At 33.6% G+C, this 13,286-nt stretch overlaps 1 protein-coding gene across 13 annotated transcripts in view; it reads left to right on the forward strand.

Annotated features, from left to right (window-relative positions):
- CCPG1 (cell cycle progression 1) overlaps positions 1 to 13,286 on the forward strand; it is a 79,687-nt gene that overhangs the window by 49,880 nt on the left and 16,521 nt on the right. For 10 of the 13 annotated variants that reach the window (XM_056809893.1, XM_056809867.1, XM_056809887.1 and 7 more), the window contains 2 exons: positions 1,667 to 1,921; positions 12,457 to 12,575. In XM_056809893.1, the coding sequence (XP_056665871.1) occupies positions 1,667 to 1,921; positions 12,457 to 12,575 (374 nt within the window). Of the gene's footprint in view, positions 1 to 1,666; positions 1,922 to 4,593; positions 4,606 to 12,456; positions 12,576 to 13,286 lie in introns of all 13 variants that reach the window. The other 3 variants (XM_056809851.1, XM_056809861.1, XM_056809888.1) reach the window with 1 other exon arrangement.

Genomic DNA, 13,286 nt, shown 5'->3' on the forward strand with positions numbered 1-13,286 from the left:
GATCCAGTTGTGCTATGTGATACTAAAATAAATGTTCAAAATTATATTTTTTTTAAAAATGGACTTCACAGTATTGCTGAGCTTCTTGCATGCCATTGAGCTGTTTTAAATTTTAAGAATTGGACCAAATTAAAATTCAGAATTCATTTTATCAGCTGATTGCTTTAGCTTTCAATTTGCTTGCACTGTAAAGCAAAGCAATATGAGATGAAATAGATTTTGAATGAGGAAGTGTGTGACCTGTGCTGTTTGATATAGTTTAGACTGGCCTTTTAGCTATTTGTACAAACACTGATGTACAACAGAAAATTATTTTTAAAATTATTATGATCTGTTCAATCATAATTAGAAAATGATTCTTTAATATTGTTTTGAGTACTCTATCAACTCTAAGTACAGAGGTCTGATTTTACATAATCCTGTCAAGCTATGACCATGAGAGCTTTAAAGGAAGAATTTGTTTTAAAAATTTATCTTTTCTGAAGAAAATGGGAACTCATGCCTGAGGAACATTTTCATGGAGAGTATATATTTAAAAGTTGCCATTGAAAAACTGACGACCTTATTTATGTCTTTATTTCATTCTTAATTTTCCTTGGTCATGGAAAGTTAGGAATGTTTATTATCTGTGCCTTTTATTTCTGCATTTTGTTTTCATAGTTTTGAGAGTTAACTGAATTCATCCAATTTTCCTTGGAAAAGCATTGCCTAAAAATCTTACCATCTTGGCTGTGGCATGACCATTACTCTTACTTGCATAGACATCTTAAATATGTAATGCATGAATATTTTTTTTGGAGCTCATGATCTCAAATTTAAGTTCATGATTTCTTCTTCCTCCAAGAGATCTTTCTCTTTATTAGATTGTGGAAATTATTTTTCATGTAGTTTAACTTTTTGTTTATATCTTTCTGCTGCTACTGATCACAATAAAGTGTTGATTCAATAAATTGGAATTTGACAAGAAAAAGGGAGTGTAGCAATCTACTGGGGAAATGTCAGGAAAAGAAAAGCAAAACTCACTTGGGTAGAGATCATTTAGTTCAGGTGGCTTTCCTTTGGAAATCTAGATCAGTTTATAAGCAGAAGAGCTATTTCTAACATTAAAATACTGCTTTCCCCCTCTTTTTTGTTGATATCTGCTAATTGGTAAAATTATATCTGTCCTATAAGAGTAGGAAATTAAGGGAAGGACTTTACTAGTTTTTGTCAAATTTAAATATTCTGGCCTTGATGATGTATTGATGGAAATGAAGTATGCATTCTCTGTATGTTGTAAATTAGTTGGGTAGGTATCTGGTTGTACATTTTTTCCTGCATTTTATTGTCTCTAAAGTTTGTCCCTTCTTGAGAGCACATTGACAAGCTGGTTTCATTTTCTTTTGAATTAACACAATTTATAAACCTTTTTCCTATTTGAGTGCTAAGAGTAGACTAGAATGGAATAATAACTTTTCCACAGGTGAAAAATGGAATGAAGAATGTACCTGGGTTTAATGAACTTATCTATAGAAATGCCTTTTCCTCCCAATCCCGAACACCTCCCTCCTAGCGATACATGTGGAATAAAAGTCCAGCATCATATAGCACTTTTCAGCAATACATGTTGCTGGAAAATTTTTGAACTGTTTTTCACATCTTTTACATTTTTTTTTAATTTTAATAGTATTTCCATCCCGGCCTAGTGATGATGAGTCAAGTAGTGATGAAACAAGTCATCAGCCCAGCCCCACACTGAGAAGACGACGTGCTCGAAAGAAGACAATTTCTTGTTCAGAATCTGAGGATAGACCACCTATTGAACATGAATCTGATTCTCCCAAGGAAAAGGTGCACCAGCGCCACTTCAATAGTAGCCTCAACAAGTGTATTATACTAGCTTTGGTGATTGCAGTCAGCATGGGATTTGGACATTTCTATGGTAAGAATTAAGAATTAGATTGTTGTTATGATTAGACTGATGAATAGAGAGGTCAGTATACTAAGGTCAGGCCCATGTCCTGCATAGTAGAGATTCTGTGATTAATTAGATCAGTTAATGTCAAAATACTTAAGGTCCTTGGGTTTTTTTTCTCCCATAAAATGGGATAATTCCTGCCTCTTTTGCACACACATGCACACACACACACACTCAAATATACACGCAAAATATATAAATAAATAAAATCCCTGCCTTTCAGAGTTAATATGATAGAATGGTTCAAATAAAAGTATAGATTTTTACTGTAATGTTGACTATAATATGGGCAAAATAGTAATTATTTGTAATTACATTAGTCATTATCATCAGGATCTTAGAACTGGTGGGAAGATCATGAACTTTTTATGTAATGTTTTTGAGATATTTAAGAGAAATTTACATTTTGAAATCTCTATTACTAATTTCCTCCTGTTTATGTGTGTTATATTTTGATTCTTACTGTTGCTATAAGTTAGTAAAATTTAAAATGTTTCCTCATGACTTCCCCACATTTTATATATTTCATCAGTGTTTCCATGCCTTGAATTGTTCATTGTGCATAGCATCTAAAGCTTAAGTGAAAAGTTGTGGGAAACTTCTTGATCACTTACCCTTTCACTTAGGATATCATTGTTGGTATAATTCGTTCTGCTTATCATTCTCTGTATGTTGTAACAATAGTTTGTATGACATTTTAAAATATACAAGTGCTTCCCTCACTTGTCTTATGAGATACAGATAGTACACATATTAACCTCATTTTACAGCCAAAGGATATTGAGTTTTTAGAGAAGGTAAGTGACTGTTCCCAAGGTTATATATTCAATAGCTGAGAGATAAGATTAAAACAGTTATTTTAATATTATAGCATTGTGTTGCCTCTCCCAAATAAGGAACAGAAAGATGCAAACTTTATACCGTCTAATCTAGCATTTGGAGTCTTTAGCAAAAAATTAAGAAAGGTGGGGAAATTTCAGGAAAGGATAGTATTGGTAGAAGGGGGTTGAAATGCCAAGAAGAGCTCTTTTGGAAAGGATACAGCCATTAACTTTACTGATGTTTATATCCAATCTGTACTTAATTCTGAATATTTTCAGTTTACCAGGTAATCTTAAATTTTTGCTTCTGTATCAGATCTTAAGTGCCTTTTCTTTGGGGGCTGTGGTTGGTTTCCTGCCTTTGTGATTGGTTTAACTTTATTTGTATTCTTATCCTGCCAGCACAACAAAAATATATGACTGCTAACAAGATATAAAAAAGACATTTTTGGCATGTCCAGTTGCAATGATCTGAAATCTTTGCATTTCATTTTATCTCCTGATTTCTAAGAACTGTAGCTTGAAGATGCCATAATCTTCACAATAAGAGATGATCAGATAGGGTAGCAGTTTAATTCTATTTCTATACAAAGAATGAACAAATTCCAGAGTGATGTCTCTTATTAAAACATGCCTATTAGATAAAATTAAGATAATACTTCCTGCCTTCTCCAATGGCAGCTAAAGTAATTTGCAGTTCTATTAAGTTAGGAAATCACTTGATAGTATTTGGATTGACAGAAAAACTTTGTGTAGTGCTAATAGGAGAAATGATGTACTCCTAATTCCTCACTGTATTGACAGATTGCTACACATCTTCAAGGTTTAATTTCTTATAGATGCCTCTCAGTACATTGATGTCATCACGTCTAACTATTGTGAATTTCAAAGGGACATATAGAAATAGGCTTCCAGATGGTTACTCATATAGCACTCTTCTGCAGGGAGGGGAAAGGTATGTAGTCCAATCATTTATTTCTGGATATTTTATATACTGTATACTCAACACAGTACTAGCACTACTTATATAACCAAATATTTGTATACATCTTGCTATAAAATTGCAGTCAATATTCTCATCCTTTACTTCCAATAGTTTAAAAATCAATCCTCCTGTTAAAAATTATTGTATAACAAATATTTCCAAACCCAACAGACGGCTCATTTGAGCAGTCATGCTATTAAAACTTAGAACAATGATATTATAATGTGGATACTCAATTGTAACATTTTATAATGGGTCAGATTAATAATAGCTAATATTTTCATAGTGCTTTGAAGTTTGCAAAGCACTTTATATTAATATTTTATATGTATATATATATATATGATGGCCTGGAATAGTGTATGTTGGAAGACTTGGGTTCACTTCTTACACAAGATTTATGCCTCATCTCTATTCCACTCCATCCCATAATTTAACCTTTATGTGCCTCAGGTGGCTCCCTAGGAATTACAAATCACATAGCTTGATTGGGATCTGTGTTGAGGAAGGAGTTTTCACACTGGAAGTCTTCCCATTAGGATTCTTGTTCCTTTGATCTCATGCCTGATATGCCTCTTTCCCTTCTTTAATTCCTATATGTCCTTTAAAGTCCAGAACACATAATTCTTCTTCCAGATAACCTTCCTTAGATTCTCCTTTCTCCTCCCTCCTCAAATCATTACTGACAGTGCCCATATCTGAAGGGTATCCCTTCTTCAGATAGTTCGCATATTTTCATGTGCATGCATATTTGTGTATCTAAAATTGTTTTAATATATAACCAATGGATTTACTGATTTTTATTTGAATATACTGTTATCTTTCCACAGGTAAACCTTCAGGTAATAAAAAATATCTTCTATTCTCTTAATGAAAAATTTAATACCAGAAAATGTTGAATTTTTACTGATAAACCCAAGTGGCACAAACACCTACATATTTATTGCATGGCCTTTGAGCATTTGGTAAAAAAAAAAATTAAAAATACTTAGAAACAAAAGGTACTTATTCATTGACAACTATTTTCCTATTAAAATATTATAAAAAGTATTTCAGTGATTAGAAGCAATAAAGCATTCACATTTATCTGTGTATTTGCTACACTAATTTATTTAGAATAACTATAATTACATGTGGCAGCTTATTTTTCTGTAATTGTGTCCTATTTTTTTTTGGTGATGAGATTATGAAGACAATTATAATGTAATTTAATGTAATATAATAATTGTAATGTAAGGTAACAAGTGCCTTTAAAAAAATAAGCCGAAACTTATATAGCTAAATAAGTATTGCTCTTTAAAGTAATTACTCCTGGGAGACTATACATGTATTCCAGTGCTGTTGCCATTGTTCTTTGAAGTTCTCTTTAGAGACAATTTAAGCATTCAGAAAATAAGTAGATAAATACATTCAATGATTTTGGGCCCAAATAGTGTATGGCTTAGATATATTATCCATGAGACTTGACTTTTTAAAAAATCAAGTTCACTCTTAAAAGAGCAAACATTTGAATATCTGCTGAAAATGTTCTAAATAACATTTCTATAGTCTCTGCAGTCAGTTCCAAAAATATTTTAGGCCAGTGGCAATATCATTGGAACAAATAATGTACCCTCTCAAGAATTACTTTGAAGGAAACTCATATTTGGATATACAAAGTTCTGATGTATTTAGGTACACATAAGCACAAACCAACCCACCTAAACTCCCTAATATGATCTTACTGGTTTGAATGTAGGATACATCCCCAAAATAAAGTCTTTGAAATGAAAAGGTGCAGATGTATACGAAAAACTAATGCCATGTATAGGCCACATTTGAATTGTACACAAGCCATATTGGTGGGAAGAATGTTCCTAGCCTGTATTTTACTCATATATTTTATATTTAACATGATCATGGCTGCAATTAGTTTTTCAGTATTTAAATCTTTCCCCTCAGTTCTCATAGCCCCCACAAGGCTACTAATTTACCCTCTAATTCAGTGGCTTCAGCCTTATCTGCCTTGACCATGTATTTTTAGAAGTATTTGATATTACCTTCTACTTTTTGATCATCTATCTTCCCATGGTTTGTCTTCAGTGTCCTTACTATTCCATCCTTTGCCCTCATCTTTTTCTGACACTCTCACCCTTGTTGATGATACCTACTCTGACCTAATGTTAGTCATTACCTTTCAAATCTCTGTAGCTCTTTCCAACCTATTACCAGAGCCAAGTTCCATATTTCTAACTCTTTACTGGATAGCTCCATCTGGATGCCTAATCATCCCAAATTCAGCATGTCCCACCAGAGCAAAACTTCACAAATTCCATAAATGGTATTGTATATAGAACATTGTTCTGTGTTCAAGCAAAGATAATTATAGATAGGAAGTAGTCTCTGTTGTCTTAGAACCTATAGTCTCATGCATAAAGACAAGGTTACATGATTGTATCAGTTTGGATGGTCTTTCCTACGATGCACTTTTATACCCCCATTCTTGCCTGTCCATATTGTATGACTTTTGTTTGTTTTGTCCCATAAATGTAGTTTACCCAGTGAACCCAGTGAGGCTTTTCTCCCTTTTTCCTCAAAAATATTAGTGAATATTTTCACTATCCATTTACCATCTCTCATCCTCTCCACATGAGTGCCCAATTCTTTTTTCTATCATATATACTTTTTCTGATAACATCTTGTACCCAATTTCAAAGTTCTTTATTTGTGATATGTTGCATCATGCTTATACTCACCAGGCACCTTCTCCAACCCTCTAAGTAATAGTGATTTTTGATACTTTGGATACTGTCTTCATACCACAGTTATAAAATAAAGACATAAATAGATAAGTAATATATAAATGTATTAGAGAGGTCTGAGGAGTACTGGTATCATCATTACTGATTAGCGTGTGGGAGAAGAGCCACCAGGAAAGGCTTTAGAGAACTTTGTGATCAAATACAAGAAACTGAAAAATTATAGGACACATTTAGGGAATGAAATAATAGTTGCATGGCAACATAGAACATATAGGGAAGTGTGATCATAAGATCGTAGATTTAGGATTGTGAGGGATTGTTGAAGTCATCTAATATAAGGTAAAACTAGGAGAATAGAGAGGTGCCATATTGTGCATGGATTTGAATGCCAAAGGAGTTAGAACTTTTGGTAAGCCGCAAGGAGCCATGAAAGCTTTTTGTGCAGAGGACTATTAAAATCAGACCCATGCATTAGGGAGCTAATTTGTCAGTGTTATGAAGAATAGATAAGAATTGGAAGCTCTTAGGATACTAAAATAGCCCAGATTGGTGGTAATTTATGTTAAAGTATTGGCAGTGGATTAGGGGTGGAAAGGCAGAGGCAGAAGATGTTTCAGAGATATAATTGAAAGAACTTGGTGTAACTAATTTTATACAAAAGATGAGAGAAAGAACCTGGGCCACTCCTTTATTCTTAAAAATAACTATGACATGTCAGGGATTGAGAGATACTGTGGCTTAGTGGAATTGGAGATTGCCTTGTGTGCAAAAAAACTTGCAAGTCTTGCTTCTCATGCAAATTTCTGTGAGACCATTGACAAGTTACTTAACTTCCTAGTACTCTGGACACTGATACTGTTAAGTTTCAGAGAAGGTTCTGGCCTGCATTTGTACAGGGGTTTCCTTATCTGAGAGTACCCAATACAGATGAAATCACATGTTCAGTCTCTGTCCCTATTCTTATGTCAGATATAAAATCAGAGTTTCTTATAGGGAATAATGAATTATTGACATTGATAAATCTAGTGAATAAGGAAGGAATAAATGTAGGGCAAAGATCTATATTGGGAATGTTCTATTTAATGTACTAGTGGTACTTTTTTCCAAGAGGAGATGCTCTATAGCTAGTTGGGAGATGTGAATCTAGCTCAAAACTAAACATGCTAAAAAATAAATGAAGATCATACATAGTACTTCCTATTTCCCTAATGAATGGTACAACTACTAGTTACTTAGGTACTTTGGATTCACCTTTGGCTCTTCTCACCTTTAGTGTCTAGTCAGTTGCTACATCCTTTTGATTCTACTCTAAAATCGATCTTGAATCTCTTCTTTTGTGTTGCCTCTAAAACCACCCTACTTTAGTTCTTCATCTCTTCACACACTTTTTAACTGGTCTTCCTGCCTCCATTATTCCCTTTCCAGTCCATCTTTCTCATCTTCCTGGTTTGGTCATGTTATAGCTCTTCTAACAATTTTTGTACTGCCTGTGGAATAGACCTGAAGAATAATCTATTCCAGCATAATTTCTGACCTTGGCATTTAAAGCTCTTCAAAAGTTTCCTTCATTCTACTTTCAAAACTCATGTATTTTTCTCCTTGATGTTTGATGGTCCAACCACCTAAACTTTTGGCATATTCACCATTACCATTCTGCCTTCTTTTTTCAAAACATTTGACTCTTTTATATCCAGTTCTTAGAATGGATTCTCTTTTATTTACATTTGTTAGAATCTTGCTCCCTTTTTAAGGTCTAGGTGAAGTGCAACCTCACTATCAAGCCTTCCTTTCCCCCTGCTCTTTCCTATTCTGCTTCCACTTGAAAGCATTTGTCTTTTGCACCTATTACACTTTGCCCTGTATCAGTTATTGGTGTATTTTGTTATAATTAGTTTGAAAGATTTCTTTGAGATCTAGGCCTGTTTCAGATCTCTTCAGCTTTAGTGCCTTATATAGTATTCCATACATAGTGATTAATGAATATTTGTTTTAGTTAAAGTATGTATGGTTACTAGTATATTTTAAATATCAGTCTGAAAATGCACTTAAGTCTAAGGTTATATTTGACAGTTTGCTCTTTGGGATTTCAAAAGGTTCTTCAAAGCCCTATAGTACCTCAAGGGTCATAATAACAAAGATCATTATACCCAAAAAGCAAGGAATTGATTTGTTCATGTAAAACTTGAAAGAGCACTGATTAAGCAAGCTTTTTATTATACAAGAGGCTAGTATTGAAAACTTAACCAAGGGAATTTTTAGTAATCATATTGTCTTACCACAGACATTTCTTTTTCAAAAGTAGTTTTTATTGTCTACTACATATTCAGTCCTATCCTAGGTACCACTTAAGTAAAAAATAACTATAAAACACAGTCCTTCTTCTTAAAGAGTTTAAGCTATTTGGAGAGAGATTTCCCTTTCTTGAAGTAGTGAATATATGAGACAGTATGATTGTTTTGAAATGTTTTACAACCAATATGTATCCACTATAGAAGTTCTGAAAAGAGTCTAGGAAAGGTTCTGGGAGGGGTAGGAATGAACATAACTCTTGAAGGATAAGTACATTTTAGATAAATGAGTGGACATCATTCTAGGAAAGGTGAGCAAAAGCATGAAGGTGACCCTTGTTTGTGAGGATTGGGAAGAAAACTAGAACAGAAAGTTTTTGTTTAAAAGTAGGAAGAAGTAAGGTTGAATCAGTAAGACTGAGCCACATTATGAGCAATTTTGAGAGAGAGAGAAGAGTTTAAACTTGATTTGAAATAGATCTTAAAATTTTTTGATGTGGGGGTAATAATATTGTTTTAGAACCATTAGTCTGTAGAGAGCTGGGCCTGGGGGTAGAAGGGCCTAGGTTCAAATGTGACCTCAGATATGGCCTAGCTCTCTGACCTTGGGCAAGTCACTTACCTTTCTTCCGCCTTGGAACCAATATTTAGAATTGATTCTAAGACAGAAAGTGAGAGTTTAAGAACTATTAGTCACTGCACAGGATTGGAAATGGGTTGAGGATAACCTGGATCAGTGATCCAGGCCAGCGTCCTTCCTCAAAGAGTCTTCCAGCCAGAGATTGTTTCAAAGGGCCTCTCTCAAGAGCCTCCAGAGCTCCTAGCCCAGAGGGACAGAGCCCCTCAGAGTTGCTCCTCAAGGAGCTCTCCTTCAGAATGAGAGTCAGAAATGGAGATCTCCTTTGCTCTTCTCTGAGCTCTTATTTTTAAGGGCAAAATTTCCTCTGTCACCTCCCCTAAGTCCTTACATCTACCAATCACTGTAGATGTTTCTAAAGGACCGCCCATTCTTAGTCCACACCTAAGAAGGTGTGGATTTTTGAGTAATTCACACCAGGAAAGCTCTGAGTAAGTTTTCCAGTTATTTGTTCCTTGTAAATTCACAAGTTGCTTGACCTTTATAGGTACTTAGCTTAAGAAAAGTATGGGTTTAAGTACTTTTCATTGTTCAGAAAAGAGCTTACAACTTCATCTTCCCCTAGGGCAGACCCAAGTAAGGTAAAGTAGAATTCTCACATTCCTGCTTTAAGTAGAGTTCACTGCCCAAATGGGGAATGGTCTTAATCCAATCTTATAAAGTAGGGTCTGGGAAATTTTAAGGTTTACACATGTTCATATGTCTATCTTTAGGCATTTTTATTTAGGGTCCATTACTGAGATGTATGAGAATCTTTTGCTTTTCTTTTTATTATTATTTTCCTCTATCCCTCAGGAAAAAAAAATTAGGAAAAATCTTAATGAAAATAGGAATCAGTTACAGATGCAACATTTTGCTGCTTCCTGCAAAAGCACCTTTTTGGTGATAATCTCATCTAGGAAATTCAGAAGATTAAAAATCATTTGTTTACCAAATGCACTTTTGCTCTATTAAATTGTGATTTTATCATATGCATGAAGCATGTAGCAGCATGTGTATAGTATGCATGTCTGAGCAGTTTGCATAATATATTTTAAAGTAGATAAATATGCCAGCTTTTATTTAGTCTAAGCTCTTTCTTGCTTCTGAGAGGATGGTAGAATTGTGGCTTTCCTAAGAGTCCCTACAGCTCTGCTTTCATGAGGCACTGCCAAAATTATCTTTTGGAGCAGATTTGTTGATTTTTCTCCCTTCCCTATTTTTCATCTGCATCTATAACATACAGTGTGGGAAAATAGAACTGAAAATTAATTAATTTCTATTTCTTTGCATGACTTACATTGTAAATAGATACAAGTGTACCTTATACATACATACACATATTTTTTAGGTTTGGTTCTAGACCTTTACCATAAAGTGAGTGAATTTTGCAATAAAGCAAAATCACATGAATTTTTTGGTTTTTCAGTGCATATAAAAGTCACATTTATACTATATTATAGTCTGTTAAATGCACAGTAGCAGTCCTTACTCCTTTAAAAATGTACATAACCTTTGTTAAAAAATACTTTATTGCTAAAAAATGCTAACCATCATCTGAGCCTTCAGTCTTTTTGCTGTGAAGGGTCTTGCCTTAATGTTGATGGCTGTGGAGTTATCTAGGGTGGTGGCTGCTGAAGGTTGGGGGCTTGGCTGTGGCAGTTCCCCAAAATAAGATGAAGTTTGCTTTATCAATTGACTCTTTCCTTTCATTAGAACACTTAAAAGACCATTGTAGAATTACTGATTGGCCTAATTTCAATATTGTGGTATCTCAGGAAGTTGGGAGGTCTGAAAAGGGAGAGAGATATGGGGAAACAACCAGTCAGTGGAGCAGTGAGGAGTAACATTTATCAATTAAGTTTGCCATCTTAGATGGGCGTGGTTTGTGGTGCCCCAAAACAATTACAGTGGTAACATCAAAGTTTACTGATCACAGATTGTTATAATAGGTATAATACTAATGAAAAAGTACGAAATATTTTAAGAATTACCAAATTTTAGAGAGCCACAAAATGGCACTGATAAGACTTGGTCAATACAGGGTTGCCACAAATATTCAATTTGTAAAAAAATGTATCTTCAAAGCAAAGTGCAATAAAACAAGGTATGCCTGTATAAGATTGCACTTTCAGGGCCTCAGTTTCCGCCTATGGAAAAGGAAAGCAAAATTATTTCCAACTTCACAGGTTTTAAAAAACAAAACATTCCAAAATGAAATCCTGTTAAGTATTATAGTTTTTCTTCAGTTTTGTTATCATTAAAAAAAAAAATTAAACCTCACTCTTCTATGTTGGTGCTTATGAAAAGTTAATGACATTTAACTTATTATCTTTTGTAATTAACTTTAATCATCATATAATCATTCAGTAACCTCATTTATCAAGATCCTAAGCTGCCTAAAGCTTAAATAACTAGAATTTTTCAAGTAGTGAATTCTGACATATACATTAGAAAAATTATTTATGATGAAATTAAATGAACATTTCAACACATACAGAACAGGAAAGTATTGTGAATAAAACAGACTTTGTTGACAGTTTAAGTTTATTTTAAATTTAACATGATAATAACAGAATCTGTGTTCCTATTTAATACACAAAGAACAGAAGGTAGTTTTACTTTGCTGATGACACCTCCCATTTTTTTCAGTCAGTAGTCACAGACTGTATATACTTCCTGCTACAAATAGCTCTCTTGAAGCAATAAGAACAATTAAGCAAAATCAGTAAGAAAAAATACAAGACATGGTTTCTGTCTGTGCATATCTGGTTATAGTAGAATTTATAATGGCAACTGATATACAATTGATTTCTTAATTAAATGTTAAATTGTGTTTGGCATAGCTTTAGTAATTGTTGTATTAAAATTTTTTTTTAAATTATGAATTATGGGATATATTAACATTTCATTTTGTTAGGACACTAAACAGTCTGGATAAATGGGATTTTACTGTCTTCAGAAAAAAGTTAAAAATGAAAATATAGTTATAAATGGCAAAGTTTTTTTCCAACTTATAAAAGACGAATTTAATAAATATTGTTTTAGGTACCATTCAGATTCAAAAACGCCAGGAACTAGTCAGAAAGATACATGTTGATGAATTGAATGGTATGAAGGATTATCTTTACCAATGTCAGCAAGAACAAGGGGCTTCTGGTGATAAGGTAGGTATTGATATTTTCTCCACATTAAAAAAAAATGTTGTGAGCAGAGCATTGTACCAAACAAAAAAAATTTGGATAAAGCATTTACAAGTAATAGATGACATAAGATAATTTACAGGAACAAAATTCAATTGTCATCATTATATTTGGTATAGCTTAGTAATTAGATAAGTACTTTGTTGTCTAATATATTAGGCATTCTCATGGCATGCCTCTGTTGTCTACAACTACTACTCCTTTATTTGGTCCTAGGTCATTAATAACTTCTCTAGGACTAATAATCTTTTCAGTTTCTTAATACCACTGAATACCTGATAATTTGAAATATTTCCTTCCCTTTCAAATAATTCATTGACTAAAAATATAGATATTTAATTGAGCCATGATATAACTAAATTGCCTCCCTAAATCTTACTTATAATGCTTCTTTATAGTAGAAAAGCCCTAGATTCCTTAAGGCTGTGCCTATAGAGGACCTTGAAGGTACTAAAGGGTTTCAGAGAGGCACTGGAGAAAAGGGGAGAGCATTTCAGGCATAAAGATTATCCCATACTAACTTCGTTCATATAGAATGAATTAGGTAGGGAGATCTTTGAAGGTATTTCTGAAGTTCTGTGGACATAATAGCTGGGTAAATTAGATATGTAGATAAGAATACTGCTGCATTTCCTCAAGTTTATGAATCCAAGTCTTCATCAAAGTGTACTTTGT

This window comes from Monodelphis domestica, chromosome 1, assembly GCF_027887165.1.
Source record: "Monodelphis domestica isolate mMonDom1 chromosome 1, mMonDom1.pri, whole genome shotgun sequence".
NCBI lineage: Eukaryota > Metazoa > Chordata > Mammalia > Didelphimorphia > Didelphidae > Monodelphis > Monodelphis domestica.